At 44.1% G+C, this 18,053-nt stretch overlaps 1 protein-coding gene across 3 annotated transcripts in view; it reads right to left on the reverse strand.

Annotated features, from left to right (window-relative positions):
• IGSF21 (immunoglobin superfamily member 21) overlaps positions 1-18,053 on the reverse strand; it is a 492,728-nt gene that overhangs the window by 282,250 nt on the left and 192,425 nt on the right. For all 3 annotated transcript variants that reach the window (XM_044278638.1, XM_044278639.1, XM_044278637.1), the window contains exon 3: positions 14,543-14,664. In XM_044278638.1, the coding sequence (XP_044134573.1) occupies positions 14,543-14,664 (122 nt within the window). The remainder of the gene's footprint in view (positions 1-14,542; positions 14,665-18,053) is intronic.

Below are 18,053 nucleotides of genomic sequence, written 5' to 3' on the forward strand. Positions count from 1 at the left end.
TGAGCAGTTGGTGTCCGATGCTCTTGTCCTGACATGCCGGTTTCACCTGGGCCCATGGTCTGTTTTCTCTTTCAGGTTGAAGCTTCTTCAGGAATGGTATACCATGTTCCAGTTTAAAGTTCTTCGGTGGTTGACCAGGTTGGCGACTGCTGGTTCCTGCTTCGTACAGAGTGGAGTTCTTCGTTGCGGTTGAAGTTCAGAATTCGTTGGATTGTTCGGGATGTGGCACCAGGATCCCAAAGAAAGAGGAAGAGCCATAGGAGGAGCGGCCTATTATAGGGGCCAGAGGGGAGGGACATTGGTTGCTATGGTTCCCTGTATGTTAATTTTTTCTCTTTGCTGCTATTGGTGGTTCAGTAAAGAAGGAGAAAGCAATACTCGCCTCCGTGTCTTTAATAAAACTATGACTTTACGTCATGAAATAGGAAAATCATTTAGTTCCATCCTGTATTATACTCCAGAGCTGCACTCACTATTCTGCTGGTGCAGTCACTGCGTACGTACATTACATTACTTATCCTGTACTGATCCTGAGTTACATCCGGTATTATACTCCAGAGCTGCACTCACTATTCTGCTGGTGCAGTCACTGTGTACAGACATTACATTACTTATCCTGTACTGATCCTGAGTTACATCCTGTATTATACTCCAGAGCTGCACTCACTATTCTGCTGGTGCAGTCACTGTGTACAGACATTACATTACTTATCCTGTACTGATCCTGAGTTACATCCTGTATTATACTCCAGAGCTGCACTCACTATTCTGCTGGTGCAGTCACTGTGTACACACATTACATTACTTATCCTGTACTGATCCTGAGTTACATCCTGTATTATACTCCAGAGCTGCACTCACTATTCTGCTGGTGCAGTCACTGTGTACATACATTACATTACTTATCCTGTACTGATACTGAGTTACATCCTCTATTATACCCTAGAGCTGCACTCACTATTCTGCTGGTGCAGTCACTGTGTACACACATTACATTACTTATCCTGTACTGATCCTGAGTTACATCCTGTATTATACTCCAGAGCTGCACTCACTATTCTGCTGGTGCAGTCACTGTGTACATACATTACTTATCCTGTACTGATCCTGAGTGCATTATATTCTAGGGCTGTGTTCACGATTCTGCAGCACTTAGAGCTGAAATCTCAGTCATTTCATTGACTTAATAGAAAGTCATTTTCCGCATGCAGCAGTTTTTCTGTCACTGACAGGACTGATATATAATTTGAACAGATTCCTATCACTGTTGAAGCGCAGGATGGAAATTAAGTTGGCCCAGCAGCGCATATACAGTATATATTCTCCTGTGTATGTGAATGTGGCCACTCGTGCAATGATCTGATTACATCCCGATCCCAGTCACCTATGGGGGGAAGGATATGTGTTCATTATATCCAGAAGCAATCTGCAGAGTGACTGCTATGAGATGTAAAACTCGTTAGCTGCTCAATGAACGAAGTGCAGGAAGAAAACCAGATTATACATTATTGAAATCTGTTATTAGAAGGGGCTTAGCAGCTGCCACTTGGCTGAGGAGCCTCTTCTCTCCTTTTCCAGCCTGTGGTTTGCATAATTATATACAATATTCACCTGTTCCAGAATCCTGTACATCGCTGGAGGACAGTAGGAATGCTGTGTTTGCTAAGAAACTGAAGGGGGTCATATTTCATCGCTTTGTAATAATCGCTCCATAGCTACAGTATACATCCACACAATGTATCAAATACACACCCACAGTATATATGCTTCCATCATTTTTCATCATGTTGCCAGTTGGAAATTAACCCCGTCCCCACCCGCTATAGTGCTTATCTACATCCTTGCCCTCTTTAGGCCCTGACATGGTGCACTTTAATGCTAGTGCGAAATGCTAGTGCCGCTCACCTCTACTGCTAGCTAGCTACATGCAGGAACTTCTACTGCTAGCTAGCTACAAGCAGGAACTTCTACTGCTAGCTAGCTACAAGCAGGAACTTCTACTGCTAGCTAGCTACAAGCAGGAACTTCTACTGCTAGCTAGCTACAAGCAGGAACTTCTACTGCTAGCTAGCTACAAGCAGGAACTTCTACTGCTAGCTAGCTACAAGCAGGAACTTCTACTGCTAGCTAGCTACAAGCAGGAACTTCTACTGCTAGCTAGCTACAAGCAGGAACTTCTACTGCTAGCTAGCTACAAGCAGGAACTTCTACTGCTAGCTAGCTACAAGCAGGAACGTCTACTGCTAGATAGCTACAAGCAGGAACTTCTACTGCTAGCTAGCTACAAGCAGAGACCTCTACTGCTAGCTAGCTACAAGCAGGAACTTCTACTGCTAGCTAGCTACTTTCAGGAAACTCTACTGCTAGCTAGCTACATACAGGAACTTTAACTGCTAGCTAGCTACATGCAAGAACCTCTACTGCTAGCTATCTACTTTCAGAAAACTCTACTGCTAGCTAGTTACATACAGGAACTTTAACTGCTAGCTAGCTACAAGCAGGAACTTCTACAGCTAGCTAACTAGCTACATGCAGGAACCTCTACTGCTAGCTAGCTAGCTACATGCAGGAACCTTTACTGCTAGCTAGCTACTTTCAGGAAACTCTACTGCTAGCTAGCTACATACAGGAACTTTAACTTCTAGCTAGCTACAAGCAGAAACTTCTACAGCTAGCTAGCTAGCTACATGCAGGAACCTCTACTGCTAGCTAGCTACTTTCAGGAAACTCTACTGCTAGCTAGCTACATGCAGGAAGTTCTACAGCTGACCGCTGACTCAGCCCAGCTTCCACTGTGTTACCAGGCAGTAAACCCTTCACTGTCACCAATGTACTTTAACATAATTGCAATATCGCAATAAACAGCACCACATACAACATATACAGCGTAGACCATCTTTAAGACCCTCCACACCCTGCCTAAGGTGTATAACTGCTCAGATGTTGGTATGCTGTCTCGGACTGCCTGTAAAGTCATCAATATGCATTCTGCCACAGACCCAATACAAAAATACATATAAAGGATATACTTTAACTTGGATGAGAGGATACGGTCAGGTTCTACCTTCTTACAAATCACAGCAGCACCTCATAGAAGTCTGGTGACTGCAGTTTAAAGTCTTAAAGGGCATCTGTCAGCAGTTTTGTACCTATGAAACTGGCTGATCTGCTACATGTGCACTTGGCAGCTTCATGTTCATAAGTGCTCGCATTGCTGAGAAAAATTATGTTTTAATATATGCAAATGAGCCTCTAGGAGCAACGAGGGTGTTGCCATTACTCCTTGAGGCTTATTTCTTTCTGCAACTGCCGCGCCCTCTCTACTTTGATTGACAGGACCAGCAGTGTAAACATGAGCCCGTCTACTCCTGTCGATCAAAGTGCAGAGAGTGCAGAGCTTTTAGGAGTAATGACAACGCCCCCGTTGCTCTTAGAGGCTCATTTGCATATATTAAAACATCATTTTTCTCAGCAATGCGGGCACATATGAACATGGGACCAACACAGATGTCTTCAGCTGCCAAGCGCACATATAACAGGTCAGCCAGTGTCATAGGTACAAATCTGCTGACAGACGGACTTTAAATCCACCTCTTGATCCCCAGGCTGCTGATGTTCTGTCAATCCCCTATGCTTTACACTGCAGTTTTGCTTATTCAGATACTACTGTTACTAAGCAGCAGAAGATCAGTGCATGGAAAGCTGGTTTTCTGTAAAGGAAGGGAATTCTTTCGGTTTATTGCATATGTTGCACACCTCTGCACTGAGAGTAGGTGGATATGTAGTGGCCATCACCGGCTGCAGATCCTCTGGATGATCCAGGCAGGGATATCCTCTCCTCCGCACAGCGGCCCTGCGCTGGATGTAACATCACGTCTGATAAGAAGACAGCAGTGACCTATGTGTCATGTTTACATCTGCTCGGGACCTGATAAGGACGGGATATCGAGGACACTGTCCAAAAACACCAAAAGCAATTAAAAATTCACAAGCGTCTAATTAACGGAACGCAACATTAGCCGAGTGAGCGGGCAATACCCATGTGATGTATCAATATATATACTCCCTCTGACCCAACCGCACTTCTAAAAGAGGTTCTGCAGTAGCTGGGGTGTCAGGCACTCAGGGTTTTACAAACAGCTTCAACACAAATACCAAAACGGGACCCCCTGCTGGTGCATGGCATCATTGCATTGAATGAGGAGAGGGGGAGCCATGGGTCAGCCTCTCCTCAGGGGCCCGCATGGTGCCTATACCCTTGAGGGGGCGGCATATACTGTACCCCATGCCCTTCTGCCTCTTCCTGCATGTAGTGAATGGAGCGTCTTGTGCAGGATGACGCCCCCTGCTGACCCCTAAACAGAACAGAAAATTCTATCACATTCTGTTATTTTTCACCTGTGGAGGTGAGGGGTGACAATGTGCTGTAAACCCCCAAATGTCCCACATAACAGAACGACCCCCGGAGCTGCACTCCTATTCCCACAGCTAAGCATTTCTGTGGGTGGTAAATGGGTCACTGACTGCAGCTGATCCTGAGGCAGCAGATGCCCAGAGCCGCCTGTAGTGTGCCCGCAGGCCAGCACGTATCACTGATCGATACAGACAGCTGGTGACACTGACACCACTAACAAGTCCTCGGTATATAGGTCACCTGTGCCGCTGGTACATGGGGGGGTCTATAGCAAACTGCATTCAGCTCCCAAAGAACGGGTGAATGGGTCCGCACCCAAGCCGCAAAAAAAGCGCCTCGGATGCCGACCAAAACCACAGTCGTATGGATGAGTCCTAAGGAGCAAGGAGACAGCACCACTGACAACACCGCATCTCATATCTATCTATATATCTCATATCTATCATCTATTATCTATCTATCTCCTATCTATCTATCTATCTATCTAATATCTATCTATCTATCTCATATCTATTATCTATCTATCCTCTATCTATCTATCTATCTATCTAATATCTATCTATCTATCTATCTATCTATCTATCTCATATCTATTATCTATCTATCCTCTATCTATCTATCTATCTATCTAATATCTATCTATCTCTCTCTCTTATAGTAAGACCCCCTCAGCTCCTATCCTTGTGTCACCTCGGCCTCCCCTCCATCCCTCCTTCTTCTCTCCTCCATGTCCATCTCTCCCGCTGTTTCCATTCTCTGCTGGAAAAAGTGAAAATCTAAATATCTTCATTTAAATGTAAATTTGCCCCTTTTTCCTGGTTTCCAATCTAGCGATATTGCTGCCAGTATTACCCGGCGCTCCATGCCTTAATGCAACATTTACTCCTCTTTAATTCAAGTCTCTTTTTTACTTCACTAACTTTGGATTTCCCACTGAACGGTCTACACTGAGTCATGGACATAAAACCTGTGGACCTTGAGCGGTGTCTGAACTACATCTCCCAGCATGCCCGCTGACTATTGAGGCTACGTGCTACAGTTTTCCTGTGGTAAAGGAACTACAACAGACAAGTTTTGGGCTTGGAAAGTGATAATGATACATGTAATTGACTTTACTACCAGAGTAATAGGTCTAGCAGCTGCCATGGGGCCCAACAACCACTTAGCATAAGGGTCATCACCACATACAGTAAGGCGCAGTTAGTAATGACTACGGGTGATGGAAGACTGCATTACATTTTGTATTATCCCTGTACTGTGACATCACTGTGTTTATTATCCCTGTACTGTGACATCACTGTGTGTATTATCCCTGTACTGTGACATCACTGTGATTATTATCCCTGTACTGTGACATCACTGTGTCTATTATCCTGTACTGTGACATCACTGTGTGTATGATCCCTGTACGGTGACATCACTGTGTGTATTATCCCTGTACTGTGACATCGCTGTGTTTATGATCCCTGTACTGTGACATCGCTGTGTGTATTATCCCTGTACTGTGACATCACTGTGATTATTATCCCTGTATTGTGACATCACTGTGTTTATTGTCCCTGTACTGTGACATCACTGTTTATTATCCCTGTACTGTGACATCACTGTGTTTATTATCCTGTACTGTGACATCACTGTGTTTATTATCCTGTACTGTGACATCACTGTGTTATTATCCCTGTACTGTGACATCACTGTGTTTATTATCCCTGTACTGTGACATCACTGTGTTATTATCTGTACTGTGACATCACTGTGTTATTATCCCTGTACTGTGACATCACTGTGTTATTATCCCTGTACTGTGACATCACTGTGTTATTATCCCTGTACTGTGACATCACTGTGTATTATCTGTACTGTGACATCACTGTGTTTATCCTGTACTGTGACATCACTGTGTTTATTATCCCTGTACTGTGACATCACTGTGTTATTATCCTGTACTGTGACATCACTGTGTTATTATCCCTGTACTGTGACATCACTGTTGTATCCTGTACTGTGACATCACTGTGTTATTATCTGTACTGTGACATCACTGTGTATTATCCCTGTACGTGACATCACTGTGTTTATTGTCCCTGTACTGTGACATCACTGTTGTATTATCCCTGTACTGTGACATCACTGTGTTTATTATCCCTGTACTGTGACATCACTGTGTGTATTATCCCTGTACTGTGACATCACTGTGTTTATTATCCCTGTACTGTGACATCACTGTGTGTATTATCCCTGTACTGTGACATCACTGTGTTATTATCCCTGTACTGTGACATCACTGTGTTTATTGTCCTGTACTGTGACATCACTGTGTTATTATCCTGGTACTGTGACATCACTGTGTATTATTATCTCTGTACTGTGACATCACTGTGTGTATTATCCCTGTACTGTGACATCACTGTGTTATTAGTCCCTGTAACTGTGACATCACTGTGTTTAGTAGCCCTGTACTGTGACATCACTGTGTTATTATCTCTGTACTGTGACATCACTGTGTTATTATCCCCTGTACTGTGACATCACTGTTATTAGACCTGTACGTGACATCACTGTGTTTATTATCCCTGTACTGTGACATCACTGTGTTATTATCCCTGTACTGTGACATCACTGTGTTTATTATCCCTGTACTGTGACATCACTGTGTTTATTATCCTGTACTGTGACATCACTGTGTTTATTATCCCTGTACTGTGACATCACTGTGTTTATTATCCTGTACTGTGACATCACTGTGTTATTATCCTGTACTGTGACATCACTGTGTGTATTATCCCTGTACTGTGACATCACTGTGTTATTATCCCTGTACTGTGACATCACTGTGTTATTGATACCTGTACTGTGACATCTCTGTGTGTATTATCCCTGTACTGTGACATCACTGTGTTATTATCCCTGTACTGTGACATCACTGTGTATTATTATCCCTGTACTGTGACATCACTGTGTTTATTATCCCTGTACTGTGACATCACTGTGTTATTATCTCTGTACTGTGACATCACTGTGTGTATTATCTCTGTACTGTGACATCACTGTGTGTATTATCCCTGTACTGTGACATCACTGTGATTATTATCCTCTGTACTGTGACATCACTGTGTTATTGTCCCTGTACTGTGACATCACTGTGTTTATTATCCCTGTACTGTGACATCACTGTGATTATTATCCTGTACTGTGACATCACTGTGTTTATTGTCCCTGTACTGTGACATCACTGTGTATATTATCCCTGTACTGTGACATCACTGTGTTTATTATCTCTGTACTGTGACATCACTGTGTGTATTATCCCTGTACTGTGACATCACTGTGTGTATTATCTCTGTACTGTGACATCACTGTGTATTATTATCCCTGTACTGTGACATCACTGTGTTATTATCCCTGTACTGTGACATCACTGTGTTATTATCCCTGTACTGTGACATCACTGTGTTTATTAGTCCCTGTACTGTGACATCACTGTGTTTATTATCCCTGTACTGTGACATCACTGTGTTTATTATCCCTGTACTGTGACATCACTGTGTTATTATCCCTGTACTGTGACATCACTGTGTTATTATCCCTGTACTGTGACATCACTGTGTTTATTATCCCTGTACTGTGACATCACTGTGTTTATTATCCCTGTACTGTGACATCACTGTGTTATTATCCCTGTACTGTGACATCACTGTGTATTATCCCTGTACTGTGACATCACTGTGTTTATTATCCCTGTACTGTGACATCACTGTGTTTATTATCCCTGTACTGTGACATCCTGTATATCCTGTCTGTACTATTATCCCTGTACTGTGACATCACTGTGATTTATTATCCCTGTACTGTGACATCACTGTGTATATTATCCCTGTACTGTGACATCACTGTGTATATTATCTCTGTACTGTGATATCACTGTTTATTATCCCTGTACTGTGACATCACTGTTTATTATCCCTGTACTGTGACATCACTGTTTATTATCCCTGTACTGTGACATCACTGTGTGTATTATCCCTGTACTGTGACATCACTGTGTATATTATCCCTGTACTGTGACATCACTGTGATTATTATCCCTGTACTGTGATATCACTGTTTATTATCCCTGTACGGTGACATCACTGTTTATTATCCCTGTACTGTGACATCACTGTTTATTATCCCTGTACTGTGACATCACTGTTTATTATCCCTGTACTGTGACATCACTGTGTGTATTATTAGGGATGAGCAAATTGACTTTGGAAGAAACATCCGAAGTCGATTCACATAATACTTCGTTACCACTTGGAACTGAACCCAAGTTCGGGAAACTTTTTTACAGTAGAAATTAATTTATGAAGTTATTATGTGAAGTCTTGCGAGACTTCGCGAAGTAATACCTTCAGCTCATAGGAGCCAATACATTCTAATACTGTACGGCGAGCTCGCTCCGTACAGTATTTCAAACGAAGTATTATGCAAATTGACTTCAGATAAAAGTCGATTCTCTCATCCCTATTTATTATCCTGCACTGTGACATCACTATATATTTTTTATACTCCTAATGTGACATCACTGTGTGCATTTTCCCTGTGTGTAAGGCCTCATGCACACGACCGTTGTTTCATTCCGTGTCCGTTGTTCCGTTTTTCGTGATTTTCTGTGGACCCATTGACTTTCGATGGGTCAGTTGAAAACTCGGCTAATGCACCGTTTGTCAGCCGCGTTCGTGATCCGTGGTTTCAGTCCGTCAAAAAATATAACCTGTCCTATTATTTTCACGGAAAACGGTTCACGGACCCATTCAAGTCAATGGGTCCGTGAAAAAACGCGGAGGCACACAAGATTGTCATCCGCGTCCGTTTTTTTTCCTATCATTTGCATGGCAAACTTGACTTAGACTTTTTTTTACTTTCCTTCATGTCTGGTGATCCTCCAAAAATAAAGGAAGACACACGGAAACAAAAACGGATCACGGAACAACGGAACCCCATTTTGCGGACCGAGAAAAACACATGCACACGAACGTATTTTGTTTCCGTGTCCGATCCGTTTTTTTTGCGGATTAGATGCAGACCTATTCATTTCAATGGGTCCACAAAAAACGCGGACAGCACACCATGTGCTGTCCGCATCAGTATGTCCGTTCCGTTTCTCCGCAAAATAAATAGTGCATGTCCTATTTTTTTCTAGTTTGTGGACAAGGATAGGCATTATTACAATGGATCCGCAAAAAAGAACGGATCCGCAAAAAAATAACGGATGCCATACGGAACGTCATCAATTTTTTTTGCGGATCCGCAATTTGCGGACCGCAAAACACATACGGTCGTGTGCATGTAGCCTTAGGCCTCTTTCACACAAGCGTTGCGGGAAAATGTGCGGGTGCGTTGCGGGAACATGCGCGATTTTTCAGCGTGAGTGCAAAATATTGTAATGCGTTTTGCACTTGCGTGAGAAAAATCGCGCATGTTTGGTACCCAAACCTTCACAGAAGTTCGGGATCGGTGTTCTGTAGATTGTATTATTTTCCCTTATAACATGGTTATAAGGGAAAATAATAGCATTTTGAATACAGAATGCATAGTACAATAGCGCTGGAGGGGTTAAAAAATATAAAATAAAAATTTAACTCACCTTAATCCACTTGTTCGCGCAGCCGGCATCTCTTCTGTCTTGTTCTGTGAGGAATAGGACCTTTCATGATGTCACTACGCCCATCACATGGTCCATCACATGATCTTTTACCATGGTGATGGATCATGTGATGACCGGAGTGACGTCACCACAGGTCCTGTTCCTGCACACAGCAAAGATGAAGACAGAAGAGAAGCCGGCTTCGCGATCAAGTGGATTAAGGTGAGTTAAATTATTTTTTATATTTTTTTAACCCCTCCAGCGCTATTTTACTATGTATTCTGTATTCAGAATGCTATTATTTTCCCTTATAACCATGTTATAAGGGAAAATAATAATGATCGGGTCTCCATCCCGATCGTCTCCTAGCAACCGTTCGTGAAAATCGCACCGCATCCGCACTTGCTTGCGGATGCTTGCGATTTTCACGCAACCCCATTCATTTCTATGGGGCCTGCGTTACGTGAAAAACGCACAAATCAGAACATGCTGCGATTTTCACGCAACACACAAGTGATGCATGAAAATCATCGCTCATGTGAACAGCCCCATAGAAATAAATGGGTCGGGATTCAGTGCGGGTGCAATACGTTCAACTCACGCATCGCATCCAAGCAGGAATACTCGCCCGTGTGAAAGGGGCCGTAGAGAAACCAAAATAATGAACAGCTTTCCATGTTCTGGACTTGCTGCTGTAGGTGGACATTCTGTCTCGGGGCCAATAATTACTCGTTATGCCCTTGCTCACAGATGAAGCACTGTTACATTGTATCCAGTCTAGACAATCCCTTACCCTAAGTTCACACCTGAGCGTTTTACAGCGCGTTCAAACGCGCTGTAAAACGCTCAACACATGAAAACCAATGCTTCCCTATGGGAATGGTTCTCACCATGGGCGTTTTACAGCGCGTAAAACGCCCGACGCATAATCATGTACTTGAGCTTCTTTGGGGCGTTTTGACGCGCGTTTGTGGCCATAGGACACTGCAGTCAATCACACAAACGCGCGTCAAACGCGCGTTTACTATTACAAAAAATGCACATAAAAATGCGCGACTAAAACGCGCGTTTGAGAAACGCTCAGGTGTGAAAGCAGGGTTACGCTGGGTTCACACCTGAGCGTTTTACAGCGCGTTCCTAAGCGCTGTAAAACGCACAACAGGCAAGAACCAATGATTCCCTATGGGAATGGTTCTCACCTGGGCGTTTTACAGCGCGTACGATCGCGCTGTAAAACGCCCGACGCTCAAACAAGTGCTTGAGCTTTTTTTTGGGCGTTTGTCGCGCGTTCCCACACATAGAAATTCGGGAACGCGCGACAATGTGTGAACGCCAGTCTCTGTATGCGCGATTGTAAACGCCCGTACAATCGCGCATACAGAGCGCTCGTTTCAGAACGCTCAGGTCTGAACCCAGCGTTAGGGACTGAACAGTCTGGACTCTAAGCTGCTAAACTGTAGCAAACAGGAGTGAGCTTTGCACTTTGTGTTCAGACTGGATACATTGTAGCAAACCTGCTGATGGGTTTCAGTCCTTAAAGGGACTCTGTCACCACTTTCTAACCCCCCCTTTTAAAACTATTGTTCTCTCCATGGCGCCCTTGTGATTACAAAGGTGTTGTTATAACATAAATTCGCCGTCTCGTTTTGATAAAAATACCTTTTATCTAACCTGTCAATCTTGTGGATAAGGTGCCCAGGGCGTTTCTGAAGGTCTGAAGCTGCCGCCCGCCGCCGCCGCCGTTGGTGCCCAGCTCCTCCCCTGATCCTTTCAGCGCCGCCTGAATGTAAAGAAATCCGCCTCCGGCTCTCGCTCAGTGCCCCCTCCTCCTTTTCAAAGATCCCGCGCGTGCGCACAGGCCTGTGCCTGATGCGCCCGTGCGGACATTTAGAATCAGCACAGGCCTGTGCGCACGCGCGGGATCTTTGAAAAGGAGGAGGGGGCACTGAGCGAGAGCCGGAGGCGGATTTCTTTACATTCAGGCGGCGCTGAAAGGATCAGGGGAGGAGCTGGGCACCAACGGCGGCGGCGGCGGGCGGCAGCTTCAGACCTTCAGAAACGCCCTGGGCACCTTATCCTCATGACTGACAGGTTAGATAAAAGGTATTTTTATCAAAACGAGACGGCGAATTTATGTTATAACAACACCTTTGTAATCACAAGGGCGCCATGGAGAGAACAATAGTTTTAAAAGGGGGGGGTTAGAAAGTGGTGACAGAGTCCCTTTAAACTTAACATTTTAATAAAATCGAACCGTTTTAGGAACCATTAGAGGAACCTTGAAAAAATTCTGTTGAACAAAACAAGAAAAAACCCTCTGCCAGTGATTGTTTCTCGTGGGATGGTGACAATGCCAACCTCTGAGCTTATCAAATAGAGTCACAATTATGACATGGAGCCGGGATCGCTCCAGAGAATGGAATAAGTGTATTTTTATCTTTGAAATGATAAAATTTGCCTCACGCCGGTTGATTGTCGCTGTGTACCCTCAGGATCCGCCACAAAAAATTACTTTTATCTTTTCCTCCCTTTCATCTACTCTCCCTCTCCCCCTTTCCCTGTGACTCTGTATACTAATGCCACCCTGCGCAAGGAATCAGAAAGGCGTCTGCGGCTGAGTCTCTCTCTCTCCTGTGAAGTTAATGACTTTAGACTGAGCCCGGTGTCTGCTCCATGTGTGACCTTGGGAAAAAAGTTTGCCGGTGAGAACAGCTGACTCGGTTCTGACAGGTAATGCAAGCGCACGGATCGCCGTCCGGTCATGCGCGAGCTGATGGCACGCGACAAGCTCATCCCTCCCCCACTCCAGGAGCTGAATGCACGTTACATGGCTGCATTGATTGATGAGTCAAACGCCATACGCGGTGATTGGAGAGGAAATACTCTCACTCTCATCATCTGGTCTTTTTTTCAAGAAGAGTGCTGGTTGCCAGCCTGCAGCATTTTCTGTATGTTCCAGAAATCCTGCAGAGAACACAGGATTAATCTCCCGCTGATCTCCTCCATCTTCAGCTGGTGTGGCAGGAATGAGTTAAAAAAAAAAAAAGGGAAAGGCTTAAAGGCTATGTACACCTTTGAGGGCAATTTTTTATTATTGCATTGTACTCATTTTGAGCTACAAATCATTTTTTCAATTGATCTTTATTAAAAATGTTGAACCACTGTCTCTGTACAGCCTTTAGATTCTCTAGTAGCAGGATCTGAATTTTCACTTTGTTCCATGGGCAGCTCAGCTGATGGGCTCCTTATCTCTAATCTCTCACCTCCTAAACACTCATTATAGCTAAATCCTTATCTTACTGATAAGGGCTCATGCACACGAGTGTTGATCGGCCGTTCTGTGCATTGGGGACCGCAGACAGATCCAAGCCCATTTAACTTGAATGGGTCTGTGGTCCGTCCGCAAGACAAAAATGTAATGTATGCACTACTTTTTTGCGGTGTGCGGGAACGGACCGAAACCCCGCGGAGGCACTCTGTGATTTCGCACCCATTCAAGCTGTTTGCAGACCGCAATACGGGCACGGATGAGCAACGGCCATGTGCATGAGGCCTAAGAAAGTGGCTTAAATAAGTGTTTATGACCTTTTAGTAATTTAAAGATAACGGTTATTAGATGACCGGCACAAAGTGAAAGCACAGCTAGACAAACAGCTAACCTTTTGTGACAGAACAGCTCATAAATTTTAGCCCAAAATGAGTAAAATCCAATTATAACAGCCTTTAACAATCATTTGGTCCTACTATAGATAGCACAGAGGGGGAGCCTCCTGCTGCAGCCAGCTGTCTTCCAGCCAGATACAGGATAGTAAAGAACATGGAGCAAAGATTTCTTCATGCATTTCTCAGGGTTTTTTTTTTATCTTCTTTGTGCATTTTCTATTAATTGCAGCTACGTTATAAACAATTGCATATGAGCTAAAGTAAAAAGTTCACCAATTTACCCTTGCTTATTCCTACCAAACTGACTTGCAAGATGACAGGCTGAACTGGATGGACAGATGTCTTTTTTTCAGCCTTGTAAACTATGTTACTAAACTATGACGCAGCATCTTAAACAGTGAAATTCAGAATATTGCCCGAATCCACAGCAAAAGTATACACTGTACATAGGGCCCCACTGTTCAACCTGATTCCGCAGGAGGATGAAAAAAATGGGGGCGACAATCCTATAGTGACGGCCATTAGCAAATATGTCAACTGCCATAATAAACAATGTCACACTTCTAATAAACAGAACTAATGTCACATTGTGCACAGCACTGGACATGCACGGTCCATTCCCATCACAACAAATCCATAGACATTCTGATGACCAGGGTGACGTCCATCGGTGGTCACCATGAAGCCTGCATTGCACTCCTGGATTAGTGCAGTTTTTCGGGGTGCGTTAGTGTAGCCCTGGTCACATGCATAATTTGTGGTGTTCAATGGAGGTCGCTGAATGAGGGCAGTAAGATTCGGGGCTCTCAGCGGGCACAGTGTTATCTCATACTCACCGCACGGTTGACTGATACAGGAGGTCCTCTCTCTTGCGATAATTCTCCATATGTGAGTAATTGGTTGAGAACATGGCATCGAAAGTGAAGATCTTCTGTTTAATGGTTCCTCCATCTGTCACCTGTAGAAGGAGGACAGCGACACATGAGACGCAGCAGGAACACGCCACAAGGAACATTTAACGGCACCAGGAACAGCAGAACGAATGGAACCACCAAGTCGCTTTCACGTAGTCAGTGTTTGATCAGTGATTTCTATCAGTGATTGCGAGCCAAAACTAGGAGTGGTGCCTACACAGACATAAGAGGTAAAGGTACATTGACTGCAATCCGCAAAATACGGATGACGTTGGTGTGACGTCCATGTTGCATCCTTTTTTTTTTTTTGCTGACCCATTGACTTGTGGCCAAGAATAGGACATGTTCTATCTTCTGCGGAATGGACATTCAGATGCGGGAGGCACACAAAAGCACGGAAACCATCCGTATTTTGCATCCGAGCTGCATTTTCTTTTCTATTCAATGGGGGCGCAAAAGATGAGGACAGCACTCTGTGTGCTGTCCGTATCCATTGCTCTGTTCCGCAAAAAATAAAACATATCCTATTATTGTCCGTTTTGCGGACAAGAATAGGCATTTCTATCATAGGGCTGGATGTTCCGTTCCTCAATGCAGAAAACACATGGCTGGTATCCGTGTTTTTTGGATCCGCAATTTGCAGACTGCAAAACAGGGTACGGACATGTGCATGAGGCCTTATAGAAAGATTTGCGCCTGTTCTGTGTTTAGAGACCCGCACCTGGTTTTGGCTGACAATCACTGACCAAACACTAAGTACTTACTAAAAGTCGCACATTGATGAATTAGACCAGGGATGCTCGACCTGCGGCCCTCCAGCTGTTGCAAAACTACAACTCCCAGCATGCCCAGACATCCTACTGCTGTCAGCCACACGACCATATAAATGGATCCGCATCTGTTCCGCAAATTTGCGGAAGGGGTGCGGAGCCATTCATTTAAATGGGGCCGCAAAAGATGCGGACAGCACACGGTTGTTCCGTTCCGCGGACCCGCAAAAAAAATGGAGCATGTCCTATTCTTGTCCGCGGTTTGCGGACAAGAATATGCATTGTCTATATAGTGCCGGCCATGTGCGGTCCGCAAAATGTGGAACGCACGCGGCCGGTATCTGTGTTTTGCGGATCCTACTGACGGTCATGTGAATGCTCCCTCAGACTGTTTTTGTGACAAATTCAGGTGCAAAAGAAGGCGCACCTACATACAGCAAATAGATTGGAAAAAAAGACGCAAAAGTTAGAAAACTTCTGTGTTAGTCAAACAAGGAGCAAAAGCCTCCAAAACAGGCGCAATTTCAGAAGTAAATGTGACAAAATAAGAATGTCTAAAACAGCTTTTTTTAGACTAAAAACACTTTAGTGAATGTTCCCCGCTGACTTTGTGAACGCGGCCTAATCCTGAAGAAGCTATACAACTTTAGTTTTAATTCCCTCACTATTTTTGAGTTCACTGATAAACTAGGGATAGGAAAATAAAAAATAATATAAATCCTAAACCTGGAGACTTTGCTAGAATTGTATCTAGACGACCCCCTGTGACATTGGACTTCAGACCGATACCTGCACTGATACATTGTAGCTGCTGGGTATAGTTCATGGAGGATTGTGTAGACTGGATACAAGTGTAACAAACTGAGAAGCATAAGAAGAGTACAGGATTTCAGCCTCTTCATGTAAACAAGAATCATTTCCATTCACTGACAGCTAGCATATCTTTGAAATGGTAAAGAATAGAGATAAAAAGTATATCAGAAAGTTGCAGAACTCATTGTAGAAGGATGAAGATTTATTGACGCGTCCGTCTTACAGTTGGTACAAAGTTCACAAGAAACATTGTTTCACAAAACTAGCAAAGATACAAGTATTGATTGAGCCCCACAGCAAACTTAAAGGGCTTCTATCACCCCATTAAACCGTTTTTTATTTTTTTCTTTACTAATAATCCCTACACTGCGATCTCATCATACATAAGCTAATTAATGATTTTCGTTCAGTAGAATTTGTTAAAAATCGATTTTTGAAATATGTAAATTACCTTGCTACCAGCAAGTAGAGCGGCTACTTGCTGGTAGCAGCCGCATCCTCCGATGGTAATGACGCCCCCTCTGCTTGTTGATTGACAGATCCCATCCGCTGGCCCTTTCTCTGCTGGCCCTGCCTGTTTTGATTCAATATCTGGCGCCTGCGCCGTGGCCGTACCTCTCTTCAATCTGCGCAGGCGCACTGAGAGGCGGCCACTCGCTTGGCCGCTCGCTCCTCAATGCGCCTGCGCCGGGTGTAGATGTGACGTCATCGGCGCAGGCGCATTGAGGATGGAGCGGCCGAGCGAGTGTCCGCCTCTCAGTGCGCCTGCGCAGATTGAAGAGAGGTACGGCCGCAGCGCAGGCGCCAGATATTGAATCAAAACAGGCAGGGCCTGCAGAGAAAGGGCCAGCGGACGGGATCTGTCAATCAACAAGCAGAGGGGGCGTCATTACCATCGGAGGATGCGGCTGCTACCAGCAAGTAGCCGCCCTACTTGCTGGTAGCAAGGTAATTTACATATTTCAAAAATCGATTTTTAACAAATTCTACTGAACGAAAATCATTAATTAGCTTATGTATGATGAGATCGCAGTGTAGGGATTATTAGTAAAGAAAAAAAAAAAAAACGGTTTAATGGGGTGACAGAAGCCCTTTAAGAATGGCGCCCCTTCTCTGACACAACCACCGTCATCAGCTGATGAAATAAACTGATCGCCACTCTTCTCTGCTGACTTATCCTTCTCCTGAACGCTCAGCCTTCTTCATTTTTTTTACCTCAGCCTCTCATCTCCCGCACACACAGCATCTCTCCCATTATATATATACTGGGGTATTACGTGGGGGCCATTATATACATACTGGGGTACTATGTGGGGGTCATCATATATATATATATGTATACTGGGGTATTACGTGGGGGCCATTATATATACTGGGACACTATGCGGGGGCCATTATATATACTGGGATACTATGTGGGGGTCATTATATATATATACTGGGGTATTACGTGGGGGCCATTATATATACTGGGGTATTATGTGGGGGCCATTATATATACTGGGATACTATGTGGGGGCCATTGTATATACTGGGATACTATGTGGGGGCCATAGTAGCCCACGGCACAAATCTCTCTCCTGTTTGTTACAGTGTATCAGTGCAGGTAAAACGTATCAAAGTCCCCGTCGTCTAGCTCACAGAGGATTGTTTGGGGACCATGGATTTGCAGTTGACATCTTGCGGATTCGCACACAGATTTAGCTCTTAGTCCGGCTGAACCACACAATAGCTTTGTTACACTGTATCAGTGCGGTTCTTCCCCTGTCCTTACAGCTCGCTACAATGTATCAGTGAAGAAACTAATATTTAGGCTACTACACATTAGCGTTAATATTTTCCGGTATTGA

The sequence above is a fragment of the Bufo gargarizans genome, chromosome 2 (assembly GCF_014858855.1).
Source record: "Bufo gargarizans isolate SCDJY-AF-19 chromosome 2, ASM1485885v1, whole genome shotgun sequence".
In the NCBI taxonomy this organism is placed as follows: domain Eukaryota; kingdom Metazoa; phylum Chordata; class Amphibia; order Anura; family Bufonidae; genus Bufo; species Bufo gargarizans.